This window comes from Cygnus atratus, chromosome 1 (genome assembly GCF_013377495.2).
Source record: "Cygnus atratus isolate AKBS03 ecotype Queensland, Australia chromosome 1, CAtr_DNAZoo_HiC_assembly, whole genome shotgun sequence".
In the NCBI taxonomy this organism is placed as follows: domain Eukaryota; kingdom Metazoa; phylum Chordata; class Aves; order Anseriformes; family Anatidae; genus Cygnus; species Cygnus atratus.
In genome coordinates, this window is record NC_066362.1 from 1,284,301 (window position 1) to 1,312,231 (window position 27,931).

The following is a 27,931-nucleotide window of genomic DNA, read 5'->3' on the forward strand; positions in this document are numbered from 1 at the left end:
GCTTCCTCTTTTCCTTCCTCTTCTGTAGCTTCTCTTTTCTGCTCTCTGGCCTGGGCTTTAACTGTTCTAACGCCGTGTTTCAGGCGAGCCTGCGCACACCGGAGCTGACCTGGGAGAGGGTGAGGTCCCAGGTGGACCACGTCATCTGGCCAGACGGGAAAAGAATAGTCCTCCTGGCGGAGGTGAGTTGCACGCAGAGGGAATGAGACTGCCCTCCTCCTGGGGACGGAGAAAAGCAGGGCTGGGCACAGCGTGGAACCAAAACACTTCCAAAAATCGTCTCCTGGGGCTCAGCACTCAGCAGGCCCTCTGCTAGAAAGGGTTGGTTTCACCCTGGTTTGGCTGAGGAGTTGCAGAAAAGCTCCTCTGTTTTTCCATATCCCACCCCAGCAGCATCCCCTGCAGGGTATTTCATCTGATTTTCCCTTCTGGATCGTTTTACTGAGTTACAGGGCCAACTGATACCTTGGGATTCAAGCACACGGATAAATGTTGCTTCATCATCCCAGAAGGGAGGCCTTTCCCCTTCTGTATGAAAGGCTGCAGGCTGGTGTTGGCACCAGGCACGGATAACAGCAGATTTTTGCTCCCCAGGGCCGCCTGCTGAACCTGAGCTGCTCCACCGTCCCCACCTTCGTGCTCTCCATCACTGCCACCACGCAGGTGAGCGGGGTTCGGGCCGCGTCTCGCTCCGTGGCGGGCTGCGGTTACTCACCAAGGGGTCTTCTCCACCCAGGCTCTGGCTTTGATAGAGCTGTACAACGCTCCCGAGGGCCGCTACAAGCAAGATGTCTACTTGCTGCCTAAGAAGATGGGTAAACCTTGCTTCCTCTTTCGTTTCTTTTTCCAACTGAGACCGAACAGACGGGAGGCTCTGCCAGGCTGGGCTGGCAGCAGCGGGGCGTCGCAGCCCCCTGGGCTCTCCTGTTCACCTCCCTGCCGAGCTCGGGGTCTTCCAGCAAGCTCCTCCCGCTGGGTCCTGGCTCTTTTCGGAGCTGGACGCGTTGTTTCCCTGCCCCACCTGGGGGAAGCAGGCTGCCACGCTTGGCTCACCGCCGGCGCACGCCCGTGCTGATTCAGGAGATTTTTGTGCAGGGCTTCTGCCCGCAGAGCTCCCTTAGGTGGCCGTGAGGACACGTGGTCCCTGCCAGCAGCTCTGCCAGCAGGACCCCACCGAGCACACAGCTATACGGACCACGCTTTTGCTGCAGAACCGGTCTTTTTTGGCTTGTGTGTGGTTTTTTTGGGACCGGGTGCAGCTTGTCCCTAGCTTGGGTATAAGTTAGGTGTCTCCTGCCTCGGTAGGGCATCCAGGCAGCGGGAAAGCCTGCTGTGTTCATCGTGGTGGAGCTCGCAGGGGACCACAGCTCTCGTTTCAAAACTGAACTCCAGCCTCATGGCAGCACGTCTGCTGTTTGCTCAGAGGCACTGGAGCTGGGTTTGGGCACCTCAATTTGACTCCTTCAGACCCAGACTTGGACGTTGGCTGCCACCCGAAATACAGCTCGGTGTGGTGCCAGCGTGCTCAGCCCCTCAGTCTCCTAAAATTCCAGCAGTGGGATAAGACACTGATAAGACACTGAGCGCTGTACAGATAGCAGCGGGCTCCCTTTGCAGTGCCCAAGGTCTTGGGGAGAAGAGCTTCTGTCCTGGGTGCCAAGAACTGGGGGCAGGGAGTGAGCGGCTGGCCCGGGGGTTTGGGTTTTATTCAGTAGGGGAAAAGCCAGGCTGTAATGTAGGTGGGTTTCCAGATGCAGCCGTCGATGCTGAGACACAGGAGGATGGATGGGGCAAGCACCTGGGACCTGCTACCACGTCCCAAGGGCTTGGCTGCTGCATGGGGTCAGGACCATGCTTCTGCCAGGGCTTGGGGACGCAGCAGAGGCCAGGACTGAGGCCACAGCGTGCTGCTTCCCCCAGCGTGCTGCTTTTCGCCCTTCGTGCTGCCCCTTTCACCCCTTTTTGCTGCCCCTTTCGCCCTTTGTGCTTTCGAGAGCAGCAGGCGGGCGCTTGCCGCTCCCCCCCCACTAATTTCCCAAGGCTTGAAATGGTTTCAGACGAATACGTGGCGAGCCTCCACCTCCCGACGTTTGACGCGCACCTGACAGAGCTCACCGACGAGCAAGCCAAGTACCTGGGGCTGAACAAGAACGGGCCCTTCAAACCCAACTACTACAGGTGCCGCTCGCTCCAACGCCGCGTTTCGTCCGCAGCGAGCCCGCGGGGCGGCCGCGGGGACTGGGTTGGGACCGCGGTGTCCGAATGAGGGGGGACGATGGGATTAAGGATTTAATCCCGCTGGGAGGGTGTGGGCTTTCTGGTAAATCCCCTTACGGGACAGGGACGGCGCGGTTTGAGCCAACGCAGGGCGCTCATCAGGACGCGAGCCCCTGGTGTCTGGCAGCAGCTGTCACCCGGACGGGGCGAAGCTCAGCGCAGTGCCCTCGGCCAACTCAGATAGCGGCTTTATTTATACAGCTTGACGAGCACGGGCTGGCACGGGGCAGCGTTTGAGCTCGCAGGCAAGCCTGGGCTGGCCCAGAAAAAAATAATAATTTTCTATCTGAGCCCCTTCTCCTTCCAGGCTCCAGATTCGGGGTGTCTTTGTGGCCAACCAGGCAATTCACGTTCCGCTGTGACAGCTTTGCACACACGCAGACCAGGCTGGGGGCTGGAGCCCTGATGTTTTTGTGCAGGAAAAGGCATTTTCTTGGCACAGCACCGGGCGTTCAGGTCTGCAGTGCCCACGGGAGAGCAGTGCTGTACCGAAGCACTCCACTTCTTGGGGTTTAGCGTGTTTTCCCAGACCCCGACCATTTTTCCTGCCCTGTGCTGTGTACAAACAAACCTTCAGTGCTGCGTCCTGCCTTGCCAGCACTGCGGGGAGCTTCCCACGGGATTTGCCTTTGCCCCGGTCCAGGGCCGTGCTGCAGCCCCGACCCTGCGGGCAGCACCGGGTGGCGCGGTGCCCACGCCGCGGGGCCGGGACGTGCGCGACAGCTGCAGCCGCAGAAACCCAAGCCGCCAGCGCAGCGTCAGCTTTTCCAAAGCTCCCTGGCCTGACGCTCGGGGCTGGGGGCGAGAGATCTCCAGGTGCACGCACAGCCTCTTTTTCCAGACATAAAGGGGCTTGAAGAAAGCCCCTTTCTTCAAAGGGGCCAGAAGCCGTTGGACTCCTGCTACCTGTGGCTTCAGTTGTGGTGGGGATTTTCTCCCTGCAGTTCCCAGCCGGAGAGCCTTGGAGCTCCCACTGCCCTGCGCCTCTCTCCAGTTTCTTTTGATAACCTCAGCTGGTTTGAGCAAGGCTCGGGTGCTGAAGGCATTTGCACCTTCCCTGCATCTCCCCCGCTTCCTGAGCTGGTGCCACCGCAAACCCATGGCCCTCGTGTCCCCGTCATTCGGGCCCTGCTGAATTTTGCCCTTCCTGCATCCGAAGCGAGAGGCAGAGCCAAAGCACCCGGCAGCGAGGGCAGGCGGCTAAATATAATGCGGTATTTGTGGGGGAGGAGGAGAGGACCGGGTCCCTTCCTACATCACTTCTGTTCTTGGTGTCCACCCCCCTGAAACACGCGGTCTTTGCTGGGGGGAGCGTGCCATGAGGTTTGCGCAGCGCCGGGCTAAAACCTCGCTTTCTCTTCCCTTCCCCAGGTATTAAAGTTCCTGCTGCCGTAGCCAGAATCGTAAGGAACAAGAACCCAAGTCTTTTCTCAACTACTGTACAGGATGAAACAGTGCAAGCTTCCTAAGTTAGAGCCGGGCTTGCTCATGTAGTAGACAGTGTGTTAGGTTATTTATTTATTAAATTAGAATACTGTACATGCGGCCTCTGCCACTGGTGTTTGTACTGCCATGGGACTGGGAGACGGTTGATTCCTTTCCGTTTGTTTCATTTTTCTCTTTCGGTTGTTCTTTTCCGGGGCTGGGAGGATGGGGAGCGAGTGCTGCGGGGCGAGGAAGAAGCTGCTGGAGCCGATTTGCTGCAGGGCACCGCACGCCGTCCGCTGTCACCGCTGCTCCGACGCGTGCAGGCAGAGGGGAGGTGGAGGCTGCGCCCTGCTTCTGGTCCCGGCCGCTTCTTCCAGCAGAGTGCAATCCCCAGCAGCTGCAGGGACTGGAGAGGGCATGCAGGGCAGGAGAGTGCTGGGACTTCATCTCCCATGCTGTTGGAAATGCAGTGAAAAAACGTGTCTGTTCTGGATGCTGCTGATGGGCTGGTGGAGAAGCAGCGAACTGACCGGCGACCGCTGGGGAAACCGCTCGGAAATCTGCTCAGCTGCCCCCGGGACAGATCTGCCAGCGCCTCGGTGAACTTCGCCTTCGCTCTGCTGAAAGCTGTAAGGAAGGGTCCGAGCCCTGCCCCGAGGATGTGTCAGGAGCCGGCAGCAGAGCGGTGCCAGGTCCGGCAGCCCCCCGAAGACGTGGAGGTGGTGGCGTGGATGCAGCCCTGCTCCCCGCCGAGCCGCTCCGCGGCGTTGTCCTGCTGCTTCCATTCCGAGTGCCAACCTTTTGCCGTGCAACCAAAGCTATTTTCCTCGTGGGGCCTTGCACCGCCACTGACGGATGCTGCTCACGCTTCTCCGAAATGCAGCCAGAGCGCGCCAGGTCTCAGTCCTCCCTGGGAGTCTTTGGAGTCTGATTTTCTGGTAATATTTGTCCATTATCGTGATAAATCAGGAAATCCCCTTCGAGTGTAGGAGATGTACTCCGGAGTAATCCCCACCCCGATTCTGTGCACGGGGCAGAGGGTCGCAAGCAGAGCTCAGAATCACTAAAACCCTTCAGTAGCATCAAATCTTGACGTCTTAGAGTCGACGGACAGCAAATTTGGCACCGCTGCCTGTCGGAGCCCTGGACGTCCTGCCCCAACGCTGCGACCAGCCCCGCGCTCCCCAGGCGCGTCTCACCGGTGTCGCTTACGGCTCGCCCCGAGAACATGGCCCTTGTAAAGTGAATTTGCTGACCTTGGGAGCACAAAAGCCTTTCGTTTATCCTGTGGTTGCTGCTTCGGTGCCAGAGTCCCCCATGAGATCCTCGTTTTGTCCTCGCAGGCTTCGTGAAGACTCCCCTGAGGCAGCTCGTTCACGCACAAGGAAGGAGAAGCCGTGGCACCGCGGTCCCTGCGGCCACGTCCTCCGCGCAGCTCCTGGCGGCGAGGCCTCGCTCAGCTTCTCCGCAAGGCGCTCGCCTCCAGGGCAGGCTTTCTCCTTCACTTTCTTATTCCGAGTTTCTCTGAAATTTGTCAAAACGAGAGAAGCGAGGGACGCGTCGTGGACCAGTCGCTAACCACGAACTCGAAATTCTCTCTACTCGCAACTCTTATCCAGATCCAAAATTCTGGGAAGAGTGCACCGAGCTGCTGCAGATTTTGTGGTCGGGTCTTTCCCAGGGCTGGGACGGTGGCAGCCCGCCCCGCAACCCAGGGCTCTGCTGTACCCCATAGCCCAAAAATCCCGCTCCCAGCCCGGCGTGCCCAGGGTGCTCGTGATGCCTTCGCCTCGCACGACGGCAGCAATGCTTTAATTCCCTCGGGGATGGCGGCTGCAGGGTCGTGCTGAGCGTCCTTCGGGTCCCCGACGCAGCCGATTCTGCCCCGAGGAAGCTCGCCCGCCGCCGTCCGTCGCTTGCGCAGCACGCGGTGGTGCTGGCCTCGTCCGCCAAGTCGCTCGTGCCGATTTTTTAAGCCCGATTTATCTTCCAGGTAGATAGGAGAAAATAAATAAATAAGTGAAAATCGCCCCACCTGGCTTTTCTCCCCCTCGATTTTTAAAGCTCTTCTCCATGTCGTTCCGCTTCTGTAAGCTTTTTTGCTTGCTTGGCTTTTCCTAATCAATCTGGAATCATATTCTGTGATCATCTCTAAATTAAACGTGTAATGGGTTTGGGTTTTGGTTTTTCTCTTTTTTTTTTAATGTAACGCATTTTTAAAGAATTAGGAAAAGGAGATTTAGGTAACACCAGCAAAATTGTATAAGGAAAATAATTCTGTTCTGAACTTCACAGCGAGACAAAACTGTCATCAGCCTGCAGTGGGGAAACGAAAACTTTGCAATCGTAACATTTTCAAAAGGATGTTTTAAATATTAATGTATGAGTGATTGTATTAGATCAGCAATAAAGACTCTGTAATCTCAAAACACAAATAAAACATTGGAAAAACGAGCTTCTCCGAGCGTATTTCGGGGTGGCTGCGGCGGGCGGTGACTTCTGTCCCTCGTCCCAGCTGTGGGAGCAAGAAATGTCCCAAATCTGGGACATGGGGGGGGCGGTGAGGGAGGGGGACGGGGCTGCCGTCCTTGGGGCTGCGTGTCCTTGGGGGCGGCTGAGATGTTGTGGCCCCGGGGACTGTTGTGGCTCCTGCGCTGGCCTTGCAGCGGGCACGGGGCCATCCCGTTATCACCGCTGCTCCCGTTCCATCGCCTCCCGCTGCCGAAGAGCAAAAGTCCAGATACCATGGGGCCGGAGCAGGCGCCGATGCCAGGCTTCATCTTTTCCGGCCGCGAAGCCACACGGGGCGCTGGGTGCTGGGTGCCTGGTGCTGGGTGCAGCCGGCGTTTGCTGAGTCGCCCCTAAAAGCAACCACCCGCACTGGGGGATCCAGGGGGGGGACCGGGGGGAACTCCCCTCCCCCCACCCCCCCCGCCCTCGTTTCCAGCCCACCCCTGGCAGACGCCCGTACCCCTAATGGTGGAAATGGGGGTGCTGGCAGCCCCACAGCCCCCCCATATGCACCTCAACACCCCCACTGCCCCCAGCACCCCGGGGTTCCCCAGGCCCCCCCCCGCACCCCAACACCCCAATAACTCCCCCATGCACCCCGAGGTGCCTCATGTGGCTCCCATGTACCCCAAACACCCCATAACCCCCCCATGCACCCCAACCCCACACCCCCATGACCCCCAGCACCCCAGGGTGCCCCACCCCCACCCCAGCACCTCCCCATGACCCCCAGCACCCCAGGGTGCACCATAGCCCACCCCAACACCCCCCCCAGCACCTTGGGGTGCCCCAGACCTGCCCCCACCCCCGCACCTCCCCCATGACCCCCAGCACCCTAGGGTGCCCCAAAGCCCCCCCCCCAGCACCCTAGGGTGCCCCATAGCTCCCCCTCTCCCTGCACCCCAGCCCCCCCCCCCCAACCCTCCAGCACCCTGGGGTGCCCCAAAGCCCCCAGGTCCCCCCCGCACCCCAATACCCCCCATGACCCCCCAGCACCCCGGGGTGCCCCCATGCCCCCCCCAGCACCGCCCCTCCCCACCCCGCCCCTCTGCTATCCCCTCCCCCTTCCCCTTCCCCACCAATAGCGTGGCGGGGGTGTGTCCTCCGGCCCCGCCCCCGGGGACTAGCAGACCAATAGGAGCGGGGGGGCGTGGCCCGGAGTCCGGCCCCCACGTGCTCGGTGGCGCTGCCCTGGGGTGGGGGGACCCGGGGGGGGGCGCAGCGCATGGAGGCGGCGGCGGCGGCGCCGGGTCCGGGTCCGGGTCCGGGTCCCGGCAGGGCTCGGCCGGGCCCCCCCCAGCCCCAGCCCCAGCGCCGGGAGCTCTTCAGGGGGCAGCGGAAGGAATCCGAGGTAAGGACTGGGAGGGGGGGGCACCCCGGGGTGGGGAGACCCCAAAGTGGGGTCGGGCTGGGGGGGGGGGGCACGATTCGGGCTTTGGGGGTGCGGATCGAGGCTTTTTGGGTGCCGGATCGAGGTCTCTGGGGGTCCGGAGGGGTCTGGGGGAGCTCGGTCCCGAGGGGCCGCCCCCGCTGCAGCCCCCCGGTACTGGGAGGGGGTCCGCGGGCACCACGAAGCCCCCCAGGGGACCCCCGGGAGCAGGGCGCGGAGGGAGACCCAGTCCCTGGGTGCCCACCCGGGGTCGGTGCCCGAGGGGGGGCTCCGGGCTTCGCCTTTTCCTCCCCCCCCCCCCCCCGCTCCCGGAGCCGCCCGGCTTCCCAAATCCCCTCGCCTCGACCGGGCTCCGCGGCTCCTCTGCCAGGCTGCAAAAATTGGGCAGAAACCGGGGCAGAAATTGGGCAGAAATCGGGGATCTGCGCTGCGCATCCCGGGGGGGGGGGGACATCGGTGTTGACGGGGACAATTAACGGGGACAGTTAACGGGGACAACGCGCCCCGGTCCCAGCATGGCTGCCAGGAGGGTGCCGGGACGCGGGAGGGGAACTGATGGTAGGGGCGTTTATTTCACGTTTTTTTATCGATTTTTATTGTTTTTTTTAATTATTTATTTTATTTCACGTTTATTGCCCAGCCGTGTGTCCAGCCACTGCGCCTTCTCCACGCTCCTCCGCCAGGTTTCACGCTCCAGTTCCTCGGGAGCCGCTGCGGGGCTGGGGTCTGCAGCCCCCCCCCCGCCGCGGGCACCCCAAAACCTGGCGTGGGGATGGGGAGGGCACGGGGTCTGCGTCCCCCATGGGTACCCTGGCTCCAAACCAGCCCTCGTTTTAAGCCAGGAGGGACAGGGAGCACGTGTGGGGCTCTGAACGCAGCAAACGCTCCCGGGGGGGTCCTGCCTGGGTCCTGCCCGGGCTTTGCCGTGGCTCTGCTGGGGCCGGGGAGCGCTATTTTTACACGCACCTCCCCAAATCTGCCCCGTGCCAAACGGCCCGGCCAAGCCCTGGGGACCCGTGCCGAGATCCTCAACACACGAGTCCCCGCTGCGGCAGCTGCGGGAGCTCCGGCACAGTCCCTGCCAGCACCGCGCTCCCCGAGCAGCCTCACAGCCCCGTCCCGATGGCTCCCGACCGGCCCCCCGGGACGTGGGAGCCCCCGCGTCCACCACTCGCCCCCGCTGCTCTCCGCAGGGCTCCTTGGACTGCCCCAACCTGGAGTTTGGATATGGGGACGCAGACGGCCACGGCGTGGAGCTGTCAGGTGGAGACAGAGGGGCGTTTCGGGGCTGTGTTGCTGTAACGGGTGTCCTCGTGGGGTGGGAGGTGGTTATGGGGTAGCACCATCCTGGCGTTAAAAGAGCACGAGGTTTTTATTAGCAGTTTATGGCCCTATCCCACGTCTCCCCACAGGGCAGTGACTCGGGCTGCTTCCACCCTAAAACCACCAGGGTCCCCCACGGTGCTGCTGTAGGAATTACCTAGGGCTGTAGGAATTATATGGGAACGGGCACAACGCCGTGTCCCTCCGGGTCCAGCCCCGTGTGCAGGTGCCACAACCTCTGAGCCACTCAGCGTGAAATCAGTGCAGTTCTGCCTGGCTGCACGGGTGCTTCTGCAGTCCCTTCCTTTGCAAATTGACTGAACTGGGACAGAAATTTACCCCAAAAACCCCTACGGTGCCGCAGATGCAGCGGGGCAGGGGCGTGGGAACGGCCCAGGGGTGAGGAAGAGGAGGGGGAAAAGCCCCGGGGAACAGAAACCGGAGCTGCAGCTGCAGCGAGGCTTGACGAGACCAGAGCATCATGCGGCTGTGTGGGGGGCTCTGTAGGGCTGCGGGTCCTGTTCTGATTTTGTCTGATTTTATGGCAAGTTGGGTACTCGCACTGCCCTCCCAGCTGCCCTACGGGCACAAAGCCTCCACCCCCGGCTGCGAATTAGGGCTGCAAATGATGAATTTGGTAGCGTTGGGTGGGTACCAGGTGCCCGGTGGAGCTACAGAAGGGCCCAGGGACAAGTTGAGATCTCTGCCCCGTTTCCTCGGGCACGTGGGGACGTCTCAACCCCACAAGGAATTTGGCGGTGATGAGGAGGGGGAAGCCCCCGGCTCACTGCTGACCCCTTTGATCCATCAGAGCTGTACAGCTACACCGAGGAGCCCGAGTTTGGCACCAACAGGAGATGCTTCGAGGAGGATTTTCACACTCAAGGTATTGGCTCTGGGCTCAGAGCCCCGTGGCTTGGGGCTGCCCCGCCGCAGCCAGCATCCACCTGGTGGTCGTGGTCGTGTCCCCTTCACAGTGCGGGGACGGCGGTGGCTGGAGCTGGACAGGGCGCAGCAAAAGGCCTACGTCATGCACCTGCTGGATGGGCTGGAGGTGGTCAACAGGGAGAAGAGGCTCAAGGTAGCACGGGCCATCCTGTACCTGGCGCAGGGTAAGGACCGCGTCCGGATGTGGCCGCGCACCCCCTGCCTGGCTCCGGCGGGCGGTTTGTGAGAAATGTCATCTCTGGGTGGCAATCCTGTGCCAGCTCGGTGCAGCAAAGCTCCTTCCCAGGATGGCCCTGGGGCCTCCAAGGCAGCTTCCTCCTAACCACTGCCTCCCTTGGGGCCTCTCCAGGCGTGTTTGGAGACTGCGATAACGAAGGCGATGTCCTGCACTGGTCTCGGCACAACAGCTTCCTCCTCTACCAGCTGGGAACCTTCACCGCCTTCCTGGAGCTGCTCAACATGGAGATCGAGTGAGAGGACCTGTGCTGCCCTCACCCTCCTCACCCTCCTCTTCTCCCCATCCTCCTGCCCTCTTCTTCATCCTCCTCCTCCTCTTCCCCCCTCTTCACCTCCTCCTCCTCTTCCCCCCTCTTCATCCTCCTCCTCCTCTTCCCCCCTCTTCATCCTCCTCCTCCTCACTGCGGACCAGCAAGGTGCCGTCGTCGTGGCACAGCCCCAAGTGCTGCATCTCCACCTCCAGGGCCGTGGGCTGGGATTGGGGCTGGGATTGGGGCTGGGATTGGGGCTGGGATTGGGGCCGGGGTGAGGAGCAGCCAGTGCCTGGTGGCTGGTGCTGAGCTCTTCCCTTCCCTGCCCTGCAGCAACAGCCAGGCCTGCAGCAGCGCCCTGCGGAAGCCGGCCATCTCGCTGGCCGACAGCACCGAGCTCAGGTACCCCCCTCTGCCCCCTGCCAGCCGTGGTGCTGGCATCAGGGACAAGTGCTGGGGACCTGGCGTCACCTCCCCGCCGTGCTGTCCCGGCAGGGTGCTGCTCAGCGTCATGTACCTGATGGTGGAGAACATCCGCGTGGAGCAGGAGTCGGATCCCCCGGAGTGGAAAACCTGCCGGGAGACCTTCAGGATGGAGCTGGGTGAGCCTCAGGGTTCATCGTGCGCCAGCGAGGTCCCTTTGCTGCCTCAGCTCCGTGGGGAGACCTCGGGGACAAGGCTCTAAACCCGCTCCTGGTCCCTCTCCCTGCCAGGGTTCCCCGTGCGCACCGAAGAGCCGTTTGCTCTTCTGCTCTTCACGATGGTGACCAAATTCTGCAGTGGCCACGCTCCCCACTTCCCCATGAAGAAGGTCCTGCTCCTGCTCTGGAAGGTGCTCCTGGTGCGTGAAAACCTTCCTTTCCCAGAACCTGGTAATTCTGGGAATGGCACCGTGCGGCCCGGACACTCCCCGCTGTTCAGTCCAGCCACAGCGGGGGGTTATTTAGGGTGGCACAAGAGGCTGACCGAGGTGAACAGTTCCCTCTGGGGTGAGGTTTCTCCATCCTCAGCTCTCCAGTTCGATGGCCTCAAGCCGCTGCTCCCCGGGCAGTCCCGAAGAGCCGCGCGGCGCGGGAGGGACCTCCCCTGCCTGCTCCGTCACCTCTCTTGTTGGTCCCTAGTTCACGCTGGGAGGATTTGAAGCCCTGCAGGCGATGAAGGTGAGGAAGAGGGAGGAGCTGGGCCTGCCGCCCCTACCGGAGGACAGCATCCAGGTGATGCGCAGCATGCGTGCCGCCTCGCCTCCCACCTACTGCATCGAGCTCGTGGAGCAGCAGCAGCAGAAGCGCGGGCACCGGAGCCGGCGGGTAAGGGCGAGCGCGGCCTCCTGGGGTGTGGACCAGGGTTTTCTCATGGGGAGGGGTTTTCTCACGCTCAGGGAGCCAGCCTGTGCTCGGGAGCACGTTTTCCTTCCCCCTCCAAGCGCTCATGCATTTTTCAGCTTATAAAAGCTGCTGCAGATCAGCCCTGTGATGTGCTTGATCTGGAGGAAGCGAGAGGACGTCCTGACCCTATGGCAAAAGGCTGATAAGTGCTGAGCACCAAGCTGCTCGCAGCAGGCTCGTCTTTCTTTAGCTCAGTTCTTGGCATTGCAGGGTTATGGTCAGAGGATGAAAACACTTCTTGTGCTAAGGGGGAGACATCGGGCGGTAGCTCCAACAATTAAGATGGAAAATGGGGCCACACCTCCCAGAGCAGCAAGGTTAGAGGCACAGAGGGAGCTTGTTCCTTGTCCAGACTCTGGTGGCAACAGATAGAAGGGAAATCCTCACCCAGGGAACATCTGGGATTTCAGCCCTTCCAGGGTGGAGAAGTCTGATGCCAGTGGCTGGGAGGGAAATGAGATCTGTGGTGTGACTTCAATTTCTCCATCCCATTTTGCTGCAGCCCCTGATGAAGCAGGACAGTTTGGATATCTACAACGAGAGAGACCCCTTCAAGAACGATGAAGCAGGAATCGACGAAGAAGAGAGCGACGATGGGGACAGCGGGATTGAGGGGGAGCTGGACCTGATGGAGCGGGATGCGATTATCCCCGCGATGCCAGCCCAGCGCGCACCTATTGAAAGGGTGTCGTTCCCCAAAGGCCTCCCCTGGGCCCCCAAAGTCAGGTAAATCCAGCTGGTTTCATTGCCATCCTCCCCAGTCCTACCAGCTGCCTGTCCTGGAGCTCATTACAGGCTGAATATCTGCCTGTGGTAAGTTTGTTGGCTCCTGGCAAGCTGAGCTGAGGTGACTCCACTTCTTTTTCGGTCTCAGTTGGCCCTTGCTGGGCTGGGTTTAGCTTGACTTTACAAGCCAAGTGTGGCCAAGGCCGGCCAAGGAGTGGAAATCCCATTTTGGAAACCCCAGGGGCACTGGGAATGAATTTCTATGGGAGCAGGGCCCATGGACTGGGAGCAGGGCGAATTGTCCCAGCCGGCGCCGATGGGTCTTGGTAGGGCAGGGTCCTTGATTAATCGTCTGGTTACTGAAAGGGGCCCCTGCTCACTGAGTGGGACCCCTGTGTTGCCAAATGAAGCCTTCCTGAGTGGCCTTGTAGGGTGAGAAATGGGAGAAATACAGCTGATAAAATATGGTGCCTTCCCTTCCTAAGGCCAATTCTGCTACCTGTGGTATGGAGGAGGGTTAGGAAAAAAGGGTGACCCTCTGCCCTCTCCTTCAAATCCACGTGAGCTTTTTGCTGCTGGTCTGAAGCCTGGATTTAATCCAGTATCTTTAAAACACAGGAGCAAATACATCTTTCTGCTGTGGGGGCAGTGAGGGGTTAAGCGCCTCTATCCGCAGCACTCCTGGGGGGACGCAGGGAGAAGCCGTTTCCCACGTGGGTCCCTGCACACGTGGTGCCATCGTGCTCTACGTCAACGCGCTCGGCTTCGGAATCAAATGACCCTTGTTTTTCTTGGCTGGTGCCTGGGAATCCGGCCGTTTTTCTCCCTGCCTCGCCTCCCATCCTCTGGCAGCGCTGAGACCCGAGCCGTTCTCATGCAGGATGCCCAAGGCGGACGAGATGTCAGCGGCTTGTCCCGTAGCAGCACACGCTCTGCGAGGCTGTGGAGACCACGTTTGTTTGCCCCAAAGGAGCAGGTGCTGCTTGCAGTTGCATGTGCTCAGAGCAGAGAAGTTGTGCAAGGAGTTCCTGGTCATGGGGAATCGCTCACCATTTACTTGCACTCTCCCGTGGAGCTGCTCGGCAAATGCAGATGGTTTTGGCTCACGTTGTGAGCAACCGTGGCTGTAGCCAGCAGCTATTAAGACCTCGAGAAATCGATCCTAGAAAGCTAAGAGGTTCTTGCCAGCCCCATTCGGGAGCTCTTTCTAGGCAGCGGAGGCTGCGTTCTGATAAATGTCTCTTTTCCTCCCTTCTTGTTTTTGTTTCTCTGCTGCTCCATCAGACAGAAAGACATCGAGCATTTCCTGGAGGCAAGCAGGAACAAATTCATCGGCTTCACTCTGGGACAGTGAGTAGTGTCACGTGCACAGGGCCAACAGAGCTGTCCCCTAGCTCCCATCGGTGCAATTTAACTGCAATTTAGCCCACAGAGCTCGGCTGTTCTCAGCTCAGCCACCCTAAATCGTCCCTGGGACGATGCGGAGCAGCGCTGGGTTTTGCTGGGGCTGCAGCACTGCGCTCAGCATTATTAGAACGTGTCCTTGGGGATGCTGGCCTCTGGGGACCTCCTTCTATTAAAAATCAGACCTAGCCCAGAATAAGTGACCCATGTCCCGAGCAAGAGCCCACGTTGAGGGGAGGAGTCTGGGTGATCCGATATCCCCAGCAAATTACCCGCTCTGAACAAACCAAGCTGCGAGCGCAGTCATCCTGGCACGGGCCCAGCAGGGTGTACAGGATGTGTTGGTTTGTAGGTGTGGTGCTGAGCACGGCCAGGACAGAGATCTGCTTTCACCCAAATCCTTTGCCCAACGTTACCCCCTCTCTCATGCAGACTTTGCCGGGGAGGAGGCGGGAGGTGGGCAGCCCACACCAACACCTCTCCCAGTTCCTCACCCATCCAGGCTGCGTTCGGTGGGCTATGGGCTCCCTCCTTTCACCTCGTGTGAGATGGAAGTCACCGGGATCACCTCCCCAGCCTTGTACTTACCTTCTGTCCTCCCCTCCAGAGACACAGAGACCCTGATAGGGCTGCCACGGCCGATTCACGAAAGCGTGAAGACTCTGAAGCAGGTAAGGCATCGCGCCGTGCGCAGCGTTCGGGTGAAGCAGCCCAGAAAGCCCTGCGGAGCTGCCAGCTGGTCCAGCCTCACCCCATGCTGTCTGTGCTCACTGGCACTCAGCAGATGCTCTGAGGAGGGATCAGACCCATGGGGATCTCATAGAGGTGGGGAAATCTTTGGCCAAGATCACCAGGGCCCTAGAGGGACTGCAGGGCATCAAGTTTCGTGCGCATTAACTTCGTGCCACAGCACTCACAAGGAGCTTCAAGTTACTCACGTGTGCTCTCAGCCCGCCGTAAATGATTCATGCACGTTCAGTCCTCTGCTCCTCTTCAGCTGATGTGCAACGACACGCTGAGCCTGAGCTCTCCATTTGCTTGTGGAGAGATCCTAAGAGGAGTAGGTGGAAGTAATCACAAGCACGATGGGTGAGGGGCTTCGGGGACAGAGGGATGTCCTCTGCAAAGAGAAGTTCTCCACGTGTGTGCTGTGACCTGTGCACTTACCTCGGATACAAATGAACGCCGCAGGTGTTGTCACTGCTCAGTGTTCCCTCCCGCAGCTGTGGAATTACTCTGCCTCTGTGTATTTTGCCAGCACAAGTACATTTCCATCTCAGACGTCCAGATCAAGAACGAGGAGGAGCTGGAGAAGTGCCCCATGTCTCTGGTAAGGAGATGTGCTCCTCGTCACTAAATGGACACGTGGAGATATTCACAGAAATCCACACATTTTCCGTGATCCTTAAACATACCTTGGATGCTCCTTGTTCTAAAACACCGTATCGAGACCAAATCATTAAGTCCTCGAGTTAGGTTTTAGGGAGGTGACTGACATACCTCAATTGTGCAGACTAGAAATACTTTTTCCCCCTTGTTTCTAATATTTCTCTGTGCTACAGGGGGAAGAGGAAGTCCAAGAAACCCCTTGTGAGATCTTGTATCGAGCCATGCTCTACAACCTCCCCCAGTATATGGTAAGCCCGTGTTTTTTAAAAGTAAAAACGAATTTGTGAGCGGGGAATGGTGCCAAACAGCGAGCCAACGAGCCGTTGTGCGTGGGTGCAGGCATCGTCTGACCCCAAGAAACAAGCTCTGAACGTCAGGGGTCCCTTGAGCGGGAACCAAACTGCCCCATTGTGTTGCTTTGGGTGGCTCTGCGAACAAACCAACCTGGGGAGTGCTCTTAACAGCTAATGGGGAGTCTGTAAGGTGTGATGTTCCTATGGGGACATCCCTTGCAGCTTTCCCGTGGCCCCAAGAGATTCTCACACAGTACAACGTGTGTCCCAAAATTCAGCTACCTTGTGATGTTAGTGGGCCACATGCACTGCATCCATAGGAAGAGACAAACAGATTTAAATGCATTAAGCTCCAGGTGACTCTTGCATTAATTTATCCATACTACTAGAGGTCAGGTGCATCAAGTAATGCCAAAGCAGAGCTGCCATGCTCCCTGCAACTGGCTTGTCTGCCCAGGGTGTAAAGGTTGAGGCTTGGCATAGTCAGTCCATCACCATGAGTGGAGCTTGGGCTGCTGAAATCCCATTGAGTTGGCTTGAAGTTGTCCAGCTCTGGCAAGTGAAGGAGAAGGAAGGAATTCCCCCTTCCCAAGACCATCCCTTCACACCTGCCCTCTTCCGCAGATAGCTCTGCTGAAGATCCTCCTTGCTGCAGCGCCTACCTCCAAAGCCAAGACCGACTCCGTCAACATCCTGGCAGACGTGCTGCCGGAAGAGATGCCGTAAGTCCCCAGGGAGGTGGCCACCAGCTTTCCCCACTGTGATGTGAAGTCTTGGACCAAGTGGGAGAGTTGGGGTTTGCCAAGAGGTTCAGGGGGCTCCAGATTTGGGGATGGCTCTTTGGATAGATACAAGCTACTGGGATGTGGTTTAGTGACGGGACGCAGTAGGTCAGGTTGATAGCTGGACTCGATGATCTTGAAGGTCTTTTCCAACCTACGTGACTCCGTGATTCTTCTGTTGCTGCTGGGGAAGAGGGGTGAAAGCCACAGAAATGAACACTGGTTTGGGGCAGAGTGTAAGGGATCAAGCGCAGTCAGCTGCCCTTTGTGCTGTTCTAGCTAATTGACACAAATAATAAAATCACACTAATTGAGGCAAGTCGTAACTATCCGTGAGCATGTGGTAGGCATCCTCCGTGCTGGTCCCCAGGGTTGCTGGCTGAGGGCAATCAGCTCTTCTTTTCTTGACACACTCTGGTGTCAACGGGCTGGAGGGGATAGAAACAAGACCTGGAAGGTCCCTGTGGAGCCACTCCAGATGGATCCGAGTGCGCCAGTCCCTTCGTGTACCCACTGCGCCCTTACCTTCTTTCCCTCCAACCCAGCATCACCGTCCTGCAGAGCATGAAGCTGGGCATTGATGTGAACAGGCACAAGGAGATTATTGTGAAGAGCATCTCGGCTTTGCTGCTGCTGCTCCTCAAGCACCTCAAGCTGAACCACATCTACCAGGTGAGCGCTGAGAAGGGGTCGGCCACTGCCAAGCTGCTTGTGCAGCCAGTGTGTCCCACGGTGCTCTTGTGGAGGACCTCTCCAGGAATTGTGTCCGTGAGGAGCTGCAGGTGGCTTTTCTGGAGAGATGAACCCTAGCCCCAGGACATGTTTTTTGTAGTGTTACTCGTGCAGGGATAACCTGCCTGCCGTATGTCTTTGGCTGTGTTTTGACGGAATCACTTCCACCCACGTGGAACGAGTTCCCAGACTGCTGGGAAGACTCACGCTGTGGCTGATCGGGTTAAAATTCCAGAGATCTCACAAGAAAGAGCCTTCCCTGGCAGAAGAGGATGGGAATAGGGATTAGGCAAGACCCTCCAGTGCCGAGAGGTGGTGCTGGGTGGGACCTCGTGAGGCCAGCCAACCTGGTCCTCTGCCCCCCGGCAGGGTCAAGCTCTGGGGGCTCCGGTTTCAGCAGGGCTGGAGGTCAGGGTCCCAGATGAAATTTGATTTTTGTTAAATAGGTGGTGGTTTTCTGTTTGTTTGTTATTTAAGAGGTTTCCACGTGGTGCAAAGCCATCAAATCCATCTGTTTTATGAAGCCCGCTGATATATGTACATATATATATGAGGTTAAATAGAAATCCATGTATTGGATTGGGTAAAATGGAAAAAAAATCAAGTTTTCCAATCCTGCCTTTGCTGTGGGTTCCCGTATCCTCCTTTTTTTTTTTTTTTTTTTTTTTTTTTTTGAGGTGTGGGAGCAAGCTGCTCCTTCCTCCTGGTTTTGGATGTGGATGGTGAGAGGCATGGATAGGCTGGGCAGGGCAGGATGCGATGGGGTCGGACGGCATGGGCTGCGTGAATGGGAGATTGCTGCTGGTTGTATCCCTCCTTTAGAGGGCGGTGGAGATCCGTTGTGTTATGCAGACCCAGGCCTTTTAACGTTTAGAGGGGGAGAGAAATTAAAAGCATACAAGAAGGTAAGGGTACATTTTCAGTCGAAATTTAAAAAGGGGCTGGGTTAGCATGTAGGAATTTCTCAATTTTCTCTCATAGTAGCTCTATCTCCTCCTTCCCCATATACTATTTTGTTGCAGATTTGATCTTGAAAAGTGACCTGCACACACTAGGTGTAGCTGTCCCTAAACGGAGGCTATCCCTAAAACACAGAGGCTGGATGTCCACTGTATGGCAAATGCAATTTCCCCGCCGGTGGGAGTTGTTGTGTATGGTGCAAGCCTTTTACAGCAGACTTCTGCACGGGGAAGATGGTCTGCTGGGTGTCTAGAGCAAACCATCGAGGCTGTGTTGCTTCCAACTGGAAATGGGTTTCCATTCCCAGCGTACGCTCCTGTTGCTCCCGCTAATGCTGACCCATCTCACTTCTCTTCCCCAGTTTGAGTACGTGTCCCAGCATTTGGTGTTTGCCAACTGCATCCCGCTGATCCTGAAGTTCTTCAACCAAAACATCATGTCTTATATCACTGCCAAAAACAGGTATAGCCACTTCTGGGGAAGAGAGAGGTGGTGGAGCAGGGAGGAATGTGCATGAAGACCCCAAACACATGAACACGCGGTGGGGCTGAGTGACCACTGGCCCCAGAGTGGCTTGGGGCAGCGGGTTCTGCACTGCACGGAGGGGTGCAAATCCCTCCTGCCCGATGGGGAAAATGGGGCAGGGGGTTCCAGACTCTCCCTCACTGCTGAGGTATGCCCAGACCCATCTCGCTCTCACTGGGCTGGTTTTCATCTCTGCGTGGCCTCCTGGAAAGCGTTTTTTTTTGCCCCTGGGCATCTGTGGACCACAGCTTCACAAAGGCGAGGTGGGGCAGAGCCTTCTGTGTCTTCTCTGCTTTTTATAGCCAAAATTCAGCTTTCCTGACTCCCTCAGGTTTCACGTAGTTGTCGCTGCCTTTCCCTTTTGAGCCTGGCGATGTCAGGATGGGAGGTGGCAGCAGCAATGCTGGTACTTGGGTGGCGTGCGGCACTGAGCCGTGGGCTCCCGCTGGGACGTCAGGGTTGTATCTGCTCCGTGCCCTGTGTCGGGCTATGGCACCTGGGAGCCCGCGAGGAGCATCCGTCCCCGTAGACAGTCCACAAGAGGTTTACCCTGACTTAGGGCATCTGTAGACCTTGTGTCTCTTCCCTGAATTCCCGCTGGCTTGGTGGTGGCTGAGCTGTGGCTCAGCTGCTGGACTTAAAAGCAGCAAGTGGCAAAGAAGGGGATGGAAGGACTGAAGCTGCGTGACTGATAGTGCAGGCTTCATTTTAGATCCCTGCATGTCTTGGGACATAAATAGCATCAGTGAGTGTATATGTACATATTGTATATTATATACATCATATATATAGTGTATATACTATGCATATTATATTATATATTATTTAATATATAATATACATAGCCAAACAAATATATATATTTATATATTATATATAAATTAATATAAATTATCAAATTATATAAAATTTATCTAATATAATTTATAACTATCTAATTTATAATTTATATGAAATATGTATAAAAATTTTGTTTGGCTACTTTTACAAAGGCAATAAACCCAGAAGGCCAGGAAAGACCTGATGCTCTTAACCATGCATTTTCTTGCTGGTAATATTCTGTCAGATGTCTGCATTTTAACCCAAGATCTGCTTTTCATACGTGCTTGGTTTTGTGTTGTGTTTTTTTTTTTTTTGTGTGTGTCCATATGAATAACTAATCTGCCATGTCTTAATGGATCCAAATCCTCCGACCCCTCACTAACACACTTGGGACACACTCGGGAGCCACGAGGGCTCGGTGTGCTCCGTTAAGCTGAGGCATGGGGCAGTGGTGGTGCTGGGAGCCTGGGAGGATGCTGACGGTGCTGGGCAGATGCTGTCACCAGAGGTGGCTCTGCCCTGGCAACTCAAACCCCAGGCATGAGGCAGGAAGACGTTGCAGGTTGCTGGACGTAGTCTCATAGATCATCCTAAAAAGTTGCTCGCATGCCGACCTGTTCTGTAACGAGTCCCTCCTTTCCCATCTTCCGCAGCATCTCCGTCCTGGATTATCCGCACTGTACGGTCCACGACTTGCCTGAGCTCACTGCAGAAAGCCTGGTAAGCAGCACATAGGCTCCTTGTAACAGTATGGTTCTATGTGGGAAGGTGAGGAAGGATTTTTGTTTTATTACTTCTGCCCTCTCTATACCCATTCAGTCCCAAATTACACTTTTCCCCTCCCCTCCAGACTAGAAAATTCCTCCCATCCCTATTCTGACTTATTACCAGCTACGGGGAGGTGGGGCAGGAGGCACAGGCAAGCTTTGTGCACCCCGTACAATCTGTTGGGCTTAGAGTTTTCCCTTTTACTTGTCCAAGCTAGAGAGCCTGCTTTTAAAAAGGCTTCAGCCAGAGGCTGTTGCCTCCCAGGCTTTAATTGCTCAGCGCTCACGCTCTGTGAGGTGCCAGTAGATGAAGGAATAAACCAAATTCCCTGCAGAGAGGAGCCTGAGCATTACAGAGGCCAGCCAGCACGATGGGTACGGATGAGAGGTTAACGCTGGAGGGTCCCTAACTGCCACGACTGCAGCACGACGTGGGCTGCACGCGGGCTGCGATGCTCTTCCCGCACAGGGCGCAGAGCGGGCACAAGCCTTGTGGCTAACAGGGAGGGGATCATTAGGAAGGGAGACCCTAAATGCAGCAGGAAGCATTTAGAAGGAGCCTGATCACCGGCAGGGGTGATCTCGTGGTGCCTGGCTGCTAAAATCTTAAGCCCCTGTTGTTTTCCTTAGCTTTGAAGAGGTTACAGCCACTGAAATAACAAGAAAGGTTTTCCGTGGTGAAAGGTTTTTCATGAGCCAGAGTTGCTCACGAATACTTCCAAGGCTGCGAGCAGCTGGGGCAGCAAAAATGAATTTATCAGCTCTGTCCACCACAGTTCCAATGCTCCCGTGATGCAAATCCCTGTTGTGAGCTGATTTTGCCAGATTTATGCCAAAAACCCCTCTGTGGAGCATGTACGGGAAGGCATGGGACTGTCACATGTGGCCAGCTGGGTCCTGTGCCGCCGTTGTGCCACCGTTCCAGCTCGGGATGTTCCACAGCTCTGCAATTTGGTGCTTTCCACCAACACTGCCCTGGGTGCCTGCTGGAGGCGGCAGCTCCTGCCCCTCGCCTCCCCCTTACCGAGGGGCTCAGCCCCGCGCTCTGTCCTGCTCCTTGTGCAGGGCTGGGGGTCTTGGCCAGCCCCGCTGGGCTCCCACGGGCCGCATCCTGGCCCGATGGGGACACCTAGCGACGTGTCACTGGGCACTCCGGTCGCTCGTGCTGGTCCTTAGGTTCACGCTAGGTTTTGTGGCTCTAAGAGAAAACCTAACTTTTCTAGGGAAAATACTCGCAGGTACGTTTTCCCAGCAGGGTCCGCTCCCCAGTCTGGGAGCTGCTCTCACCCCTAGGCAGGTTATTTGCTATATATCCTATGTACGGTATAAGTATACATTATTTCTGCCGTGCTCAGTGCTGTCCAAACATAACTTACTGCCCCATCCATCAGACAGGGGTGTTATCCTCGCCGGAGATTAATTTAATTAGATGTGCAGAAGCCAACTGGAGTGCTACAGCATGTGCATGCCTCCGGGAGGATGCTCGTGAATGTAGGATCTCAGAGCCCCTCAAGGAAAATGTGATGTCTGGCTGGAAGAAACCTAACCCTGCCTTTTTTCTCCTTGAAACCCTCTCCTTAGAAAGTGGGAATTCGAGGCTGCTGCTAGGGAGGGCTCCTGCAGAGCTACTTGGAGAGGTTCAGGCAGGAGACAATTAAGTTCCAGTTTTCTTTTTCTCTCTTTTTTTTTTTCCTCCTTGTTTTTATTGGTTGGCTCCATGTCTAGAAATGATGCAGGGTGTATTCCTATTAATTAGACACTGCATTTTGATAGGAATAAAACACAGCCTGGTTCTTCAGAGATGTGTTTGTGCACGTATTTGTGTTTCTTTTCTTCAGCCAACATTTTATGCAGTTTTGGCTTTTTTTTTTTTTTTTAACCCCGATACACTGATTTTAACATCACAGCCGTAACACATTTCTTAGCAGATATAACAGAAGCTTGTGCTTTCAGTGGGCTGAATACAGGAGGGCGTGCTTGCTTTGCTTCCACGGAAAACTAGGACACGTTCGGCAGCGCCGTTCCCAGAGGAGGGACCCTCTGGCTGTCGGTAGCTGCTGCTCTTCCCACACTGTAAATCAGAAGTGGATGAATCCTGGCAGGATAGCAGGGGCCTCTTCCGTCCTCTCGTGGCTCAGGCTCCTCAGTCCCGTCCTGGCCCCCGTCTCCCCTTTGGTGGCATCTCGGTGACATCCTGCCTCTGCGCTCTGCTGCGTAGGAGCCTCCAGCACAGACGAAGCCTCTGCTGGCAGAAGAGTGCATTTTCTCGGAGTGGCTTTTACCAAATCCCGGAATTACAGTGCTCCCAACTGGCAGATTTGTTTCTTGTTGGCCTCTACAAGTTACACGTACGCTAGCACTTTTACCAGCTTACTGAAACAAGGGGTTCGGTGCTCGCTTTTAAGAACAAAGGTATTACGCGAGCAGGATTTTCTTGGTAAATCTAGCTTCAGAGCTGGATTAGGCGCTGACAGAAGCGTCTCATCCAAATTCTCCTCCCAGGGGTGCCCAGAACGTGAACAGGATTTTTTTCTGTGGTTAAGGCTGCAGCTTGCTGTAAGTGGCTTATAAATTAAGCAGCACTCGTTTCTGCTCTCAGCCCCAAGTAGGTTATTTGTGGGACACTTGTGCTGTGCTCCGTGCTGTTCAAACTAAACAGGTTACTGTGCTGGTGGAATTACAGCTCAAACATGCCATGAGCACTGTTTACACAAGCCAGAGCCGGGGGTGCTGATGTACAGCTAATATTTAAAATTATACAGCTACTATTTCAAAAAACGTAGGAGCTGCACTTAAGCTGGCGAGCCTCGCTCTTACAGAAACGTTCCATCTTCCCAACAGGAATGTTTGTCATCCTTCATCATTTTGTCTTTTCTTTTTATTTGTCTATAATATTTTCCCTAAGCATGTGGCAATTTAGGAATTAATTTATATAATTAACAAAAAGCTGTTCTCCGAGCAGTGGTGATGACTAGGCTGTAATTTGCTCTGTAAAACAAGGAACACAAATCTACCAAAATATATATTTCCCTTGACAGAGCAACGTGATTTATCTTGGGCCCTCTTCTAGACCCAAATACAAACTAAAAATGCCAATTTTTGTCCGAGGCTTTCAGAACATTTTTCCTGGGGAAAAGCTGCGGGCTGTCAGTGGTGTGATGATAGCCCAGGCGAGGAGGCGGCTCCGCTGCTCATCCAAAATAAGATTTGTGCCACTGAAGAGCATCAGGGAGGGCATTCTGCACAGGGCAGAGCTGCTGAGCACTGCCCTTAGGGTTACCCTCTTCCCTCTCCTCTTGCAGGAAGCCGGAGACAACAACCAGTTCTGCTGGAGAAACTTATTCTCCTGCATCAACCTGCTGAGGATCCTCAACAAGCTGACCAAGTGGAAACACTCGAGGACAATGGTAAGGTGGAGAAATACTTTTCCTCCTGCAAATAATACTTATTTTTACAATCCTCGAGCCCTCTGCAGCAGTTTTGGGATATGGTAACCAGCCCTATTCTGTCTGCTCGGGGTTTGTATGACATGGTAGCACCCAGTGCTGCACAGGCAGTATTTGCTTTGCTTTCTTGAGCTCGTGGCCTTGACTTGCGTTGCTCTCTTGGCAGATGCTGGTAGTCTTCAAGTCGGCCCCGATACTGAAGCGAGCGCTGAAGGTGAAGCAGGCCATGATGCAGCTGTACGTCCTCAAACTGCTGAAAATCCAGACCAAGTACCTGGGGCGCCAGTGGAGGAAGAGCAACATGAAAACCATGTCCGCCATCTACCAGAAGGTGCGGCACCGCATGAACGACGACTGGGCTTACGGCAACGGTGAGCAGAGCCGGGGACGCATCCTGCACGCGGTGACACAGTTGTTGTGTTGGGGTTTGGGCGTGTTTTGTCCTAGGACCTGCTGGGATCCTGTAAACTTGGTTGGGTCAGCACTGGGGATTTTTTTCGGAGGCCTTAAGGCACCATTCGGCACCATCAGGAGGAACCCAGTTGCGTGAGGGAAGTTGGGAATAATGAGATCAGGCTGGGACACAGTCACACGAGGTCTTCAAGACAAATTTCCACCAAACCCAGCCCTCCAATTCTGCACTCCCAAACCGATGGCTTTTGCCATCAAGGCACTGACTTGCTCCACACCAAATGTGTGCTTGGGGCAGCCACAGATGTGGGATCTGGGCAGCAGCCCTGCAGTGCACGCTGGAGAAACAACGGCGGATGCTGAGGATCCTTAAGCTGAAGACGTGCCGGTCTGTTTAAACAGCTCTTACGTGGCCTAAAGCTGTATTTTTAGAAGGCTTAATAACATGGTCCTGAACTGTTGCTTTGCGTACATCATCTTTTTTTTTTTTTAAAGAGGATTAAACAGAAAAATTGGGTGGCGTCCCTGTTTGAAAAGGAGACAGGGCGAGACGTAAAGGCCTAACATCTTCTCTTCCTTACAGGGGAGAGAGGCATTATAATTAGGGTGTTAATTTCTACTGTAAAAGATATAATTTCTTTTTCGAAGACGGGTATGCTTTTGAGAGTTGTGATACCGCTGTGCCACTGATTCAGAAGAACCAAAACTAGACTCGCTATTTTTAATTTCCCTGTAAGGCTAGTGGAGTTCCCCAGATGCCCAAGAGCCGCAGGGCTAGGGAAGGCTGGGGACTCCCTTTCCTTTACGGGGATTTCTCTCGCCTCGCTGCCTTGCTCAGCGCACTCGTCTTCCCTTCAGGACTGAATGCAGCAGCAGGGCTTCTTTATGCCCGCGATCGCATAATTCACTACTCAGCAGGCGCTGCTTCTTGACCTGGGCGCTTTGCCGTGCCAGCACTTGGCTTTCAGAGACGAGATCCGGAAGGGTTTTTCCCCGAGGGTTTATTTTTAGCTTGGTGTATCTGGATTGAGATGCAGCTTGGACTTCTCCCTTGGACTCCTCCCTTCAGCACTGCTGAGACCTTGCCAATGATTTTGCTGACCCTTTGTGGAGCGAATGGCTGGTTCATATAGATTCAAAGCTCATTAAGACCAAGTTTTGAAACAGTAATTTTTTGGAAATGGTACATATTTACATAACATTAGATGTTTAAAATATTGTGGTTATTACAGTCAGTTGTTAGCTTCCCAACCTTGCCCAAAATTTAAAAGCCTTTGTTTTCAGTAGCTTATAATAAATTTGTGAGGTTTTAGCTATAAGCTTTAAATCTTGATCCCTGCCTCAGACATCTGCGGAGATCTTCAGTAAAAGTGATGGGGCCTTTCCAAAAAAAGCAGGAGCTTTGTAATGGTACAGAGTCCTTAAACCATGCTGAAGGCCAGAAATAATTGCATTTCTGCATGAAGTTTTCTGACTCTGCTGAATTTACAAGTGATTTTAATATATTTTATTCAAATACCTTAAATTAAATGCATGCATAACAGCAACTGATTATGAATAATAATTACCATAGAATTAGGAATAACTGACTGGCTAATATAATACTCTTCTTAGTTCAGGCACATGACTGCTGTAAATTCTTGATCCTTTCTTTTGGTCAAACCGTACCGGAGTCATTTTCTCCACAATGCCGTGGTCTTGTTTCTTCTTGAACCTAGATATCGATGCCAGACCGTGGGACTTCCAGGCTGAAGAATGCACCCTGAGAGCCAACATCGACGCCTTCAACAGCCGGAGATACGACAAGCCCCAGGACTCGGAGTTTGCACCGGTGGACAACTGCCTGCAGAGCGTGCTGGGCCAGCGGCTGGAGCTCCCCGAGGACTTCCACTGCTCCTATGAGCTGTGGCTGGAGCGGGAGGTGTTCTCCCAGCCCATCCGCTGGGAAGAGCTGCTGCACTACCAGTGAGAGCCACCCCGTCACCTGCTGCCGTCCCACCCCGGTGAGGACCCCAGGGCTGGAAAGGAAGGTGATTTTGGACCTGGGGGTTCTTAAGTAAGGCTGGAAAAAAGTAACCATCTTTCTAAAGAGGCCAGGCCTCTTTGTATCTACCCAAACATCCTTGGTACGCAACTGCCATCTATTTGGAGGTCTTCCCTTTGGGGTGACCTCTTGGAGACTGTGTGGTAGCAATGGACCTGCACAGAGGCCAAGGACCAGGTTTCAGCATCACGCTGGTGGCAGTGTCAGCAGCATCCTCATCTGTTTTTCACTCCAAATTTACACCAGTGCACGAGAGATCAGAGTCTGGGCTGTCCCTTTGCTTGGTTCACGCATGCAAGTTTGTCCTAAGAGAATCTCAGCAGTGGAAAGTCTCCATCTTCCCCCAAACGCCCCATGCTGCGCTCGATTTGTTTTCATTTATCCAGTTGCGGATGTCCAAGAACGTGCTCCACACACCCTACTGCTGTGAGCAAGATGCCCTGGTTCCCTGATGAAGTGGAAAATAGGTGGCACTCGGTGGCGATCTTGAGCAGAGGTGACAGGTTGACTTGGCAAACGGAGTTGACATTACTGCTTGTCCCCAGGCTAGTGCTGCTGCTGGGATTGTGCAGCCTGAGCTGGAGGCTTTCTTCCACAACTGACGATTTTGCATTCTTCACGAGGGATAGTAATTACCTTTTCCACTGCTCCACTTCGCTTCACCACTTCATTCACTTGCATTAGAGTAAGATGCACAGTGAGCTGTGCGTTGCTTAGAGCTGCCGAGGACATTGATTGCCATCTTTCTCTCCATCTGAAATGAGCCCAGAATTATTGGCACAGAAGTTACTGACCCAAACTACAAGATGTCTGAAAGTGCCACGTAAAGGATTATTTCCTCATCCATCAAGATGCTCCATTAAGACGTCCATGCAGGAAAACAAAGTGCAGCAGGCTGATTGGTTTTGAAGGATAATTACTGCAACATTAGGTTTCCAGGCTGCTTTCTTCACTGCTCCTTAGCCCTTCTAGCCCTAGAGGAGAAAGTAAATGCCACATCTTCCTGAAAATAACCTAATTTTTTCACAGGTTTTTGGCTCTTTCCTTTAAGCGGGAAGGAAGAGTGCTTTGGGTAACACTTTGCTGCCATCACATGACGAAAACAGCAGATGCTGCAGTCCAGAGCTCTCAAAATGAATAGCAAACTGAACTGAGAGCTTTCTATAACAAGGAAAAACCCTCGTGGGCAGGGGATAACCCACTGGGTGAGCCTCTGCTCAGTGCTGTGCGTCCCTTCTCCTCGGCCAGCAGCCCTAGTGCTGGGCTTCCCTGTGCTTCCTTCAGGATCCTGATGGGGTCTGAGAATTCTTACCTTTTTCTACAAAACGTTGTCGGTCCAGCACAGGGAATCCTGGGGCTAACCTTTCCTCCCTTATGAAACCAGATCTGGTGTCAAAGAAAAATGTGTCAATAAACATGGGCAAAATTTGGCTCCTCTCTAGCTGTATCGATATAGCAAGTGCACAAGTGATAAAATCACAGGTATTTGTTATGGCAGTATACGTGCTTATTGCTGTAGAATTAAACAGGGAATGTTTCCTTAATGTGGTTTGCAAAAGACATTTTTCAATGAAATAGCATTAGTAAACCTGCTCACCTTTTTAAAAAGGCTTTTGTTCAAAATAAACCAGAGCAACTTTTGAAGTTCATTCATTTACTGGAATTTTTTTCTTTGTGCACCTTAATTTAAATGCTACTTATGGTGGTTAATTTTTTTTGTTTGTTTTAGGGGTAGAAATGTAGTATAAATGCTACTATTTCCAGCCAGGTGCTAGGGGACAGAGCGCAGGACTAACTGGACAGTTTAGGATTTTCTCTGTGATGATTCATCTGGTTTTCATCCCAAATGTGCAGTTTTTCCCCCATTTTGCCCACAGGCC

General features: G+C 55.0%; 2 protein-coding genes across 2 annotated transcripts in view; both read left to right on the top strand.

The window, feature by feature from the left end:
• Positions 1-6,159, top strand: part of AHCYL2 (adenosylhomocysteinase like 2) — a 78,275-nt gene extending 72,116 nt beyond the window's left edge. Inside the window, exons 13-17 of the mRNA XM_035571265.1 lie at positions 84-182; positions 595-663; positions 737-815; positions 2,058-2,178; positions 3,649-6,159. Coding sequence (XP_035427158.1) covers positions 84-182; positions 595-663; positions 737-815; positions 2,058-2,178; positions 3,649-3,655 — 375 coding nt within the window. The 3' untranslated portion in view covers positions 3,656-6,159. The remainder of the gene's footprint in view (positions 1-83; positions 183-594; positions 664-736; positions 816-2,057; positions 2,179-3,648) is intronic.
• A 1,281-nt stretch (positions 6,160-7,440) lies between these two features.
• STRIP2 (striatin interacting protein 2) lies at positions 7,441-27,699 on the top strand. The gene is made up of 21 exons (XM_035571247.2): positions 7,441-7,567; positions 8,800-8,869; positions 9,741-9,815; positions 9,907-10,041; positions 10,227-10,347; positions 10,699-10,767; positions 10,861-10,967; positions 11,079-11,206; positions 11,487-11,672; positions 12,253-12,476; positions 13,761-13,826; positions 14,488-14,551; positions 15,139-15,210; positions 15,443-15,517; positions 16,187-16,284; positions 16,890-17,016; positions 18,398-18,498; positions 20,037-20,103; positions 23,453-23,557; positions 23,763-23,967; positions 25,726-27,699. Exons 1-21 carry the CDS (start codon positions 7,442-7,444, stop codon positions 25,974-25,976), a joined length of 2,472 nt encoding a protein of 823 aa, XP_035427140.2. The 5' UTR covers position 7,441; the 3' UTR covers positions 25,977-27,699.
• The last annotated feature ends 232 nt before the right edge of the window (positions 27,700-27,931 follow it).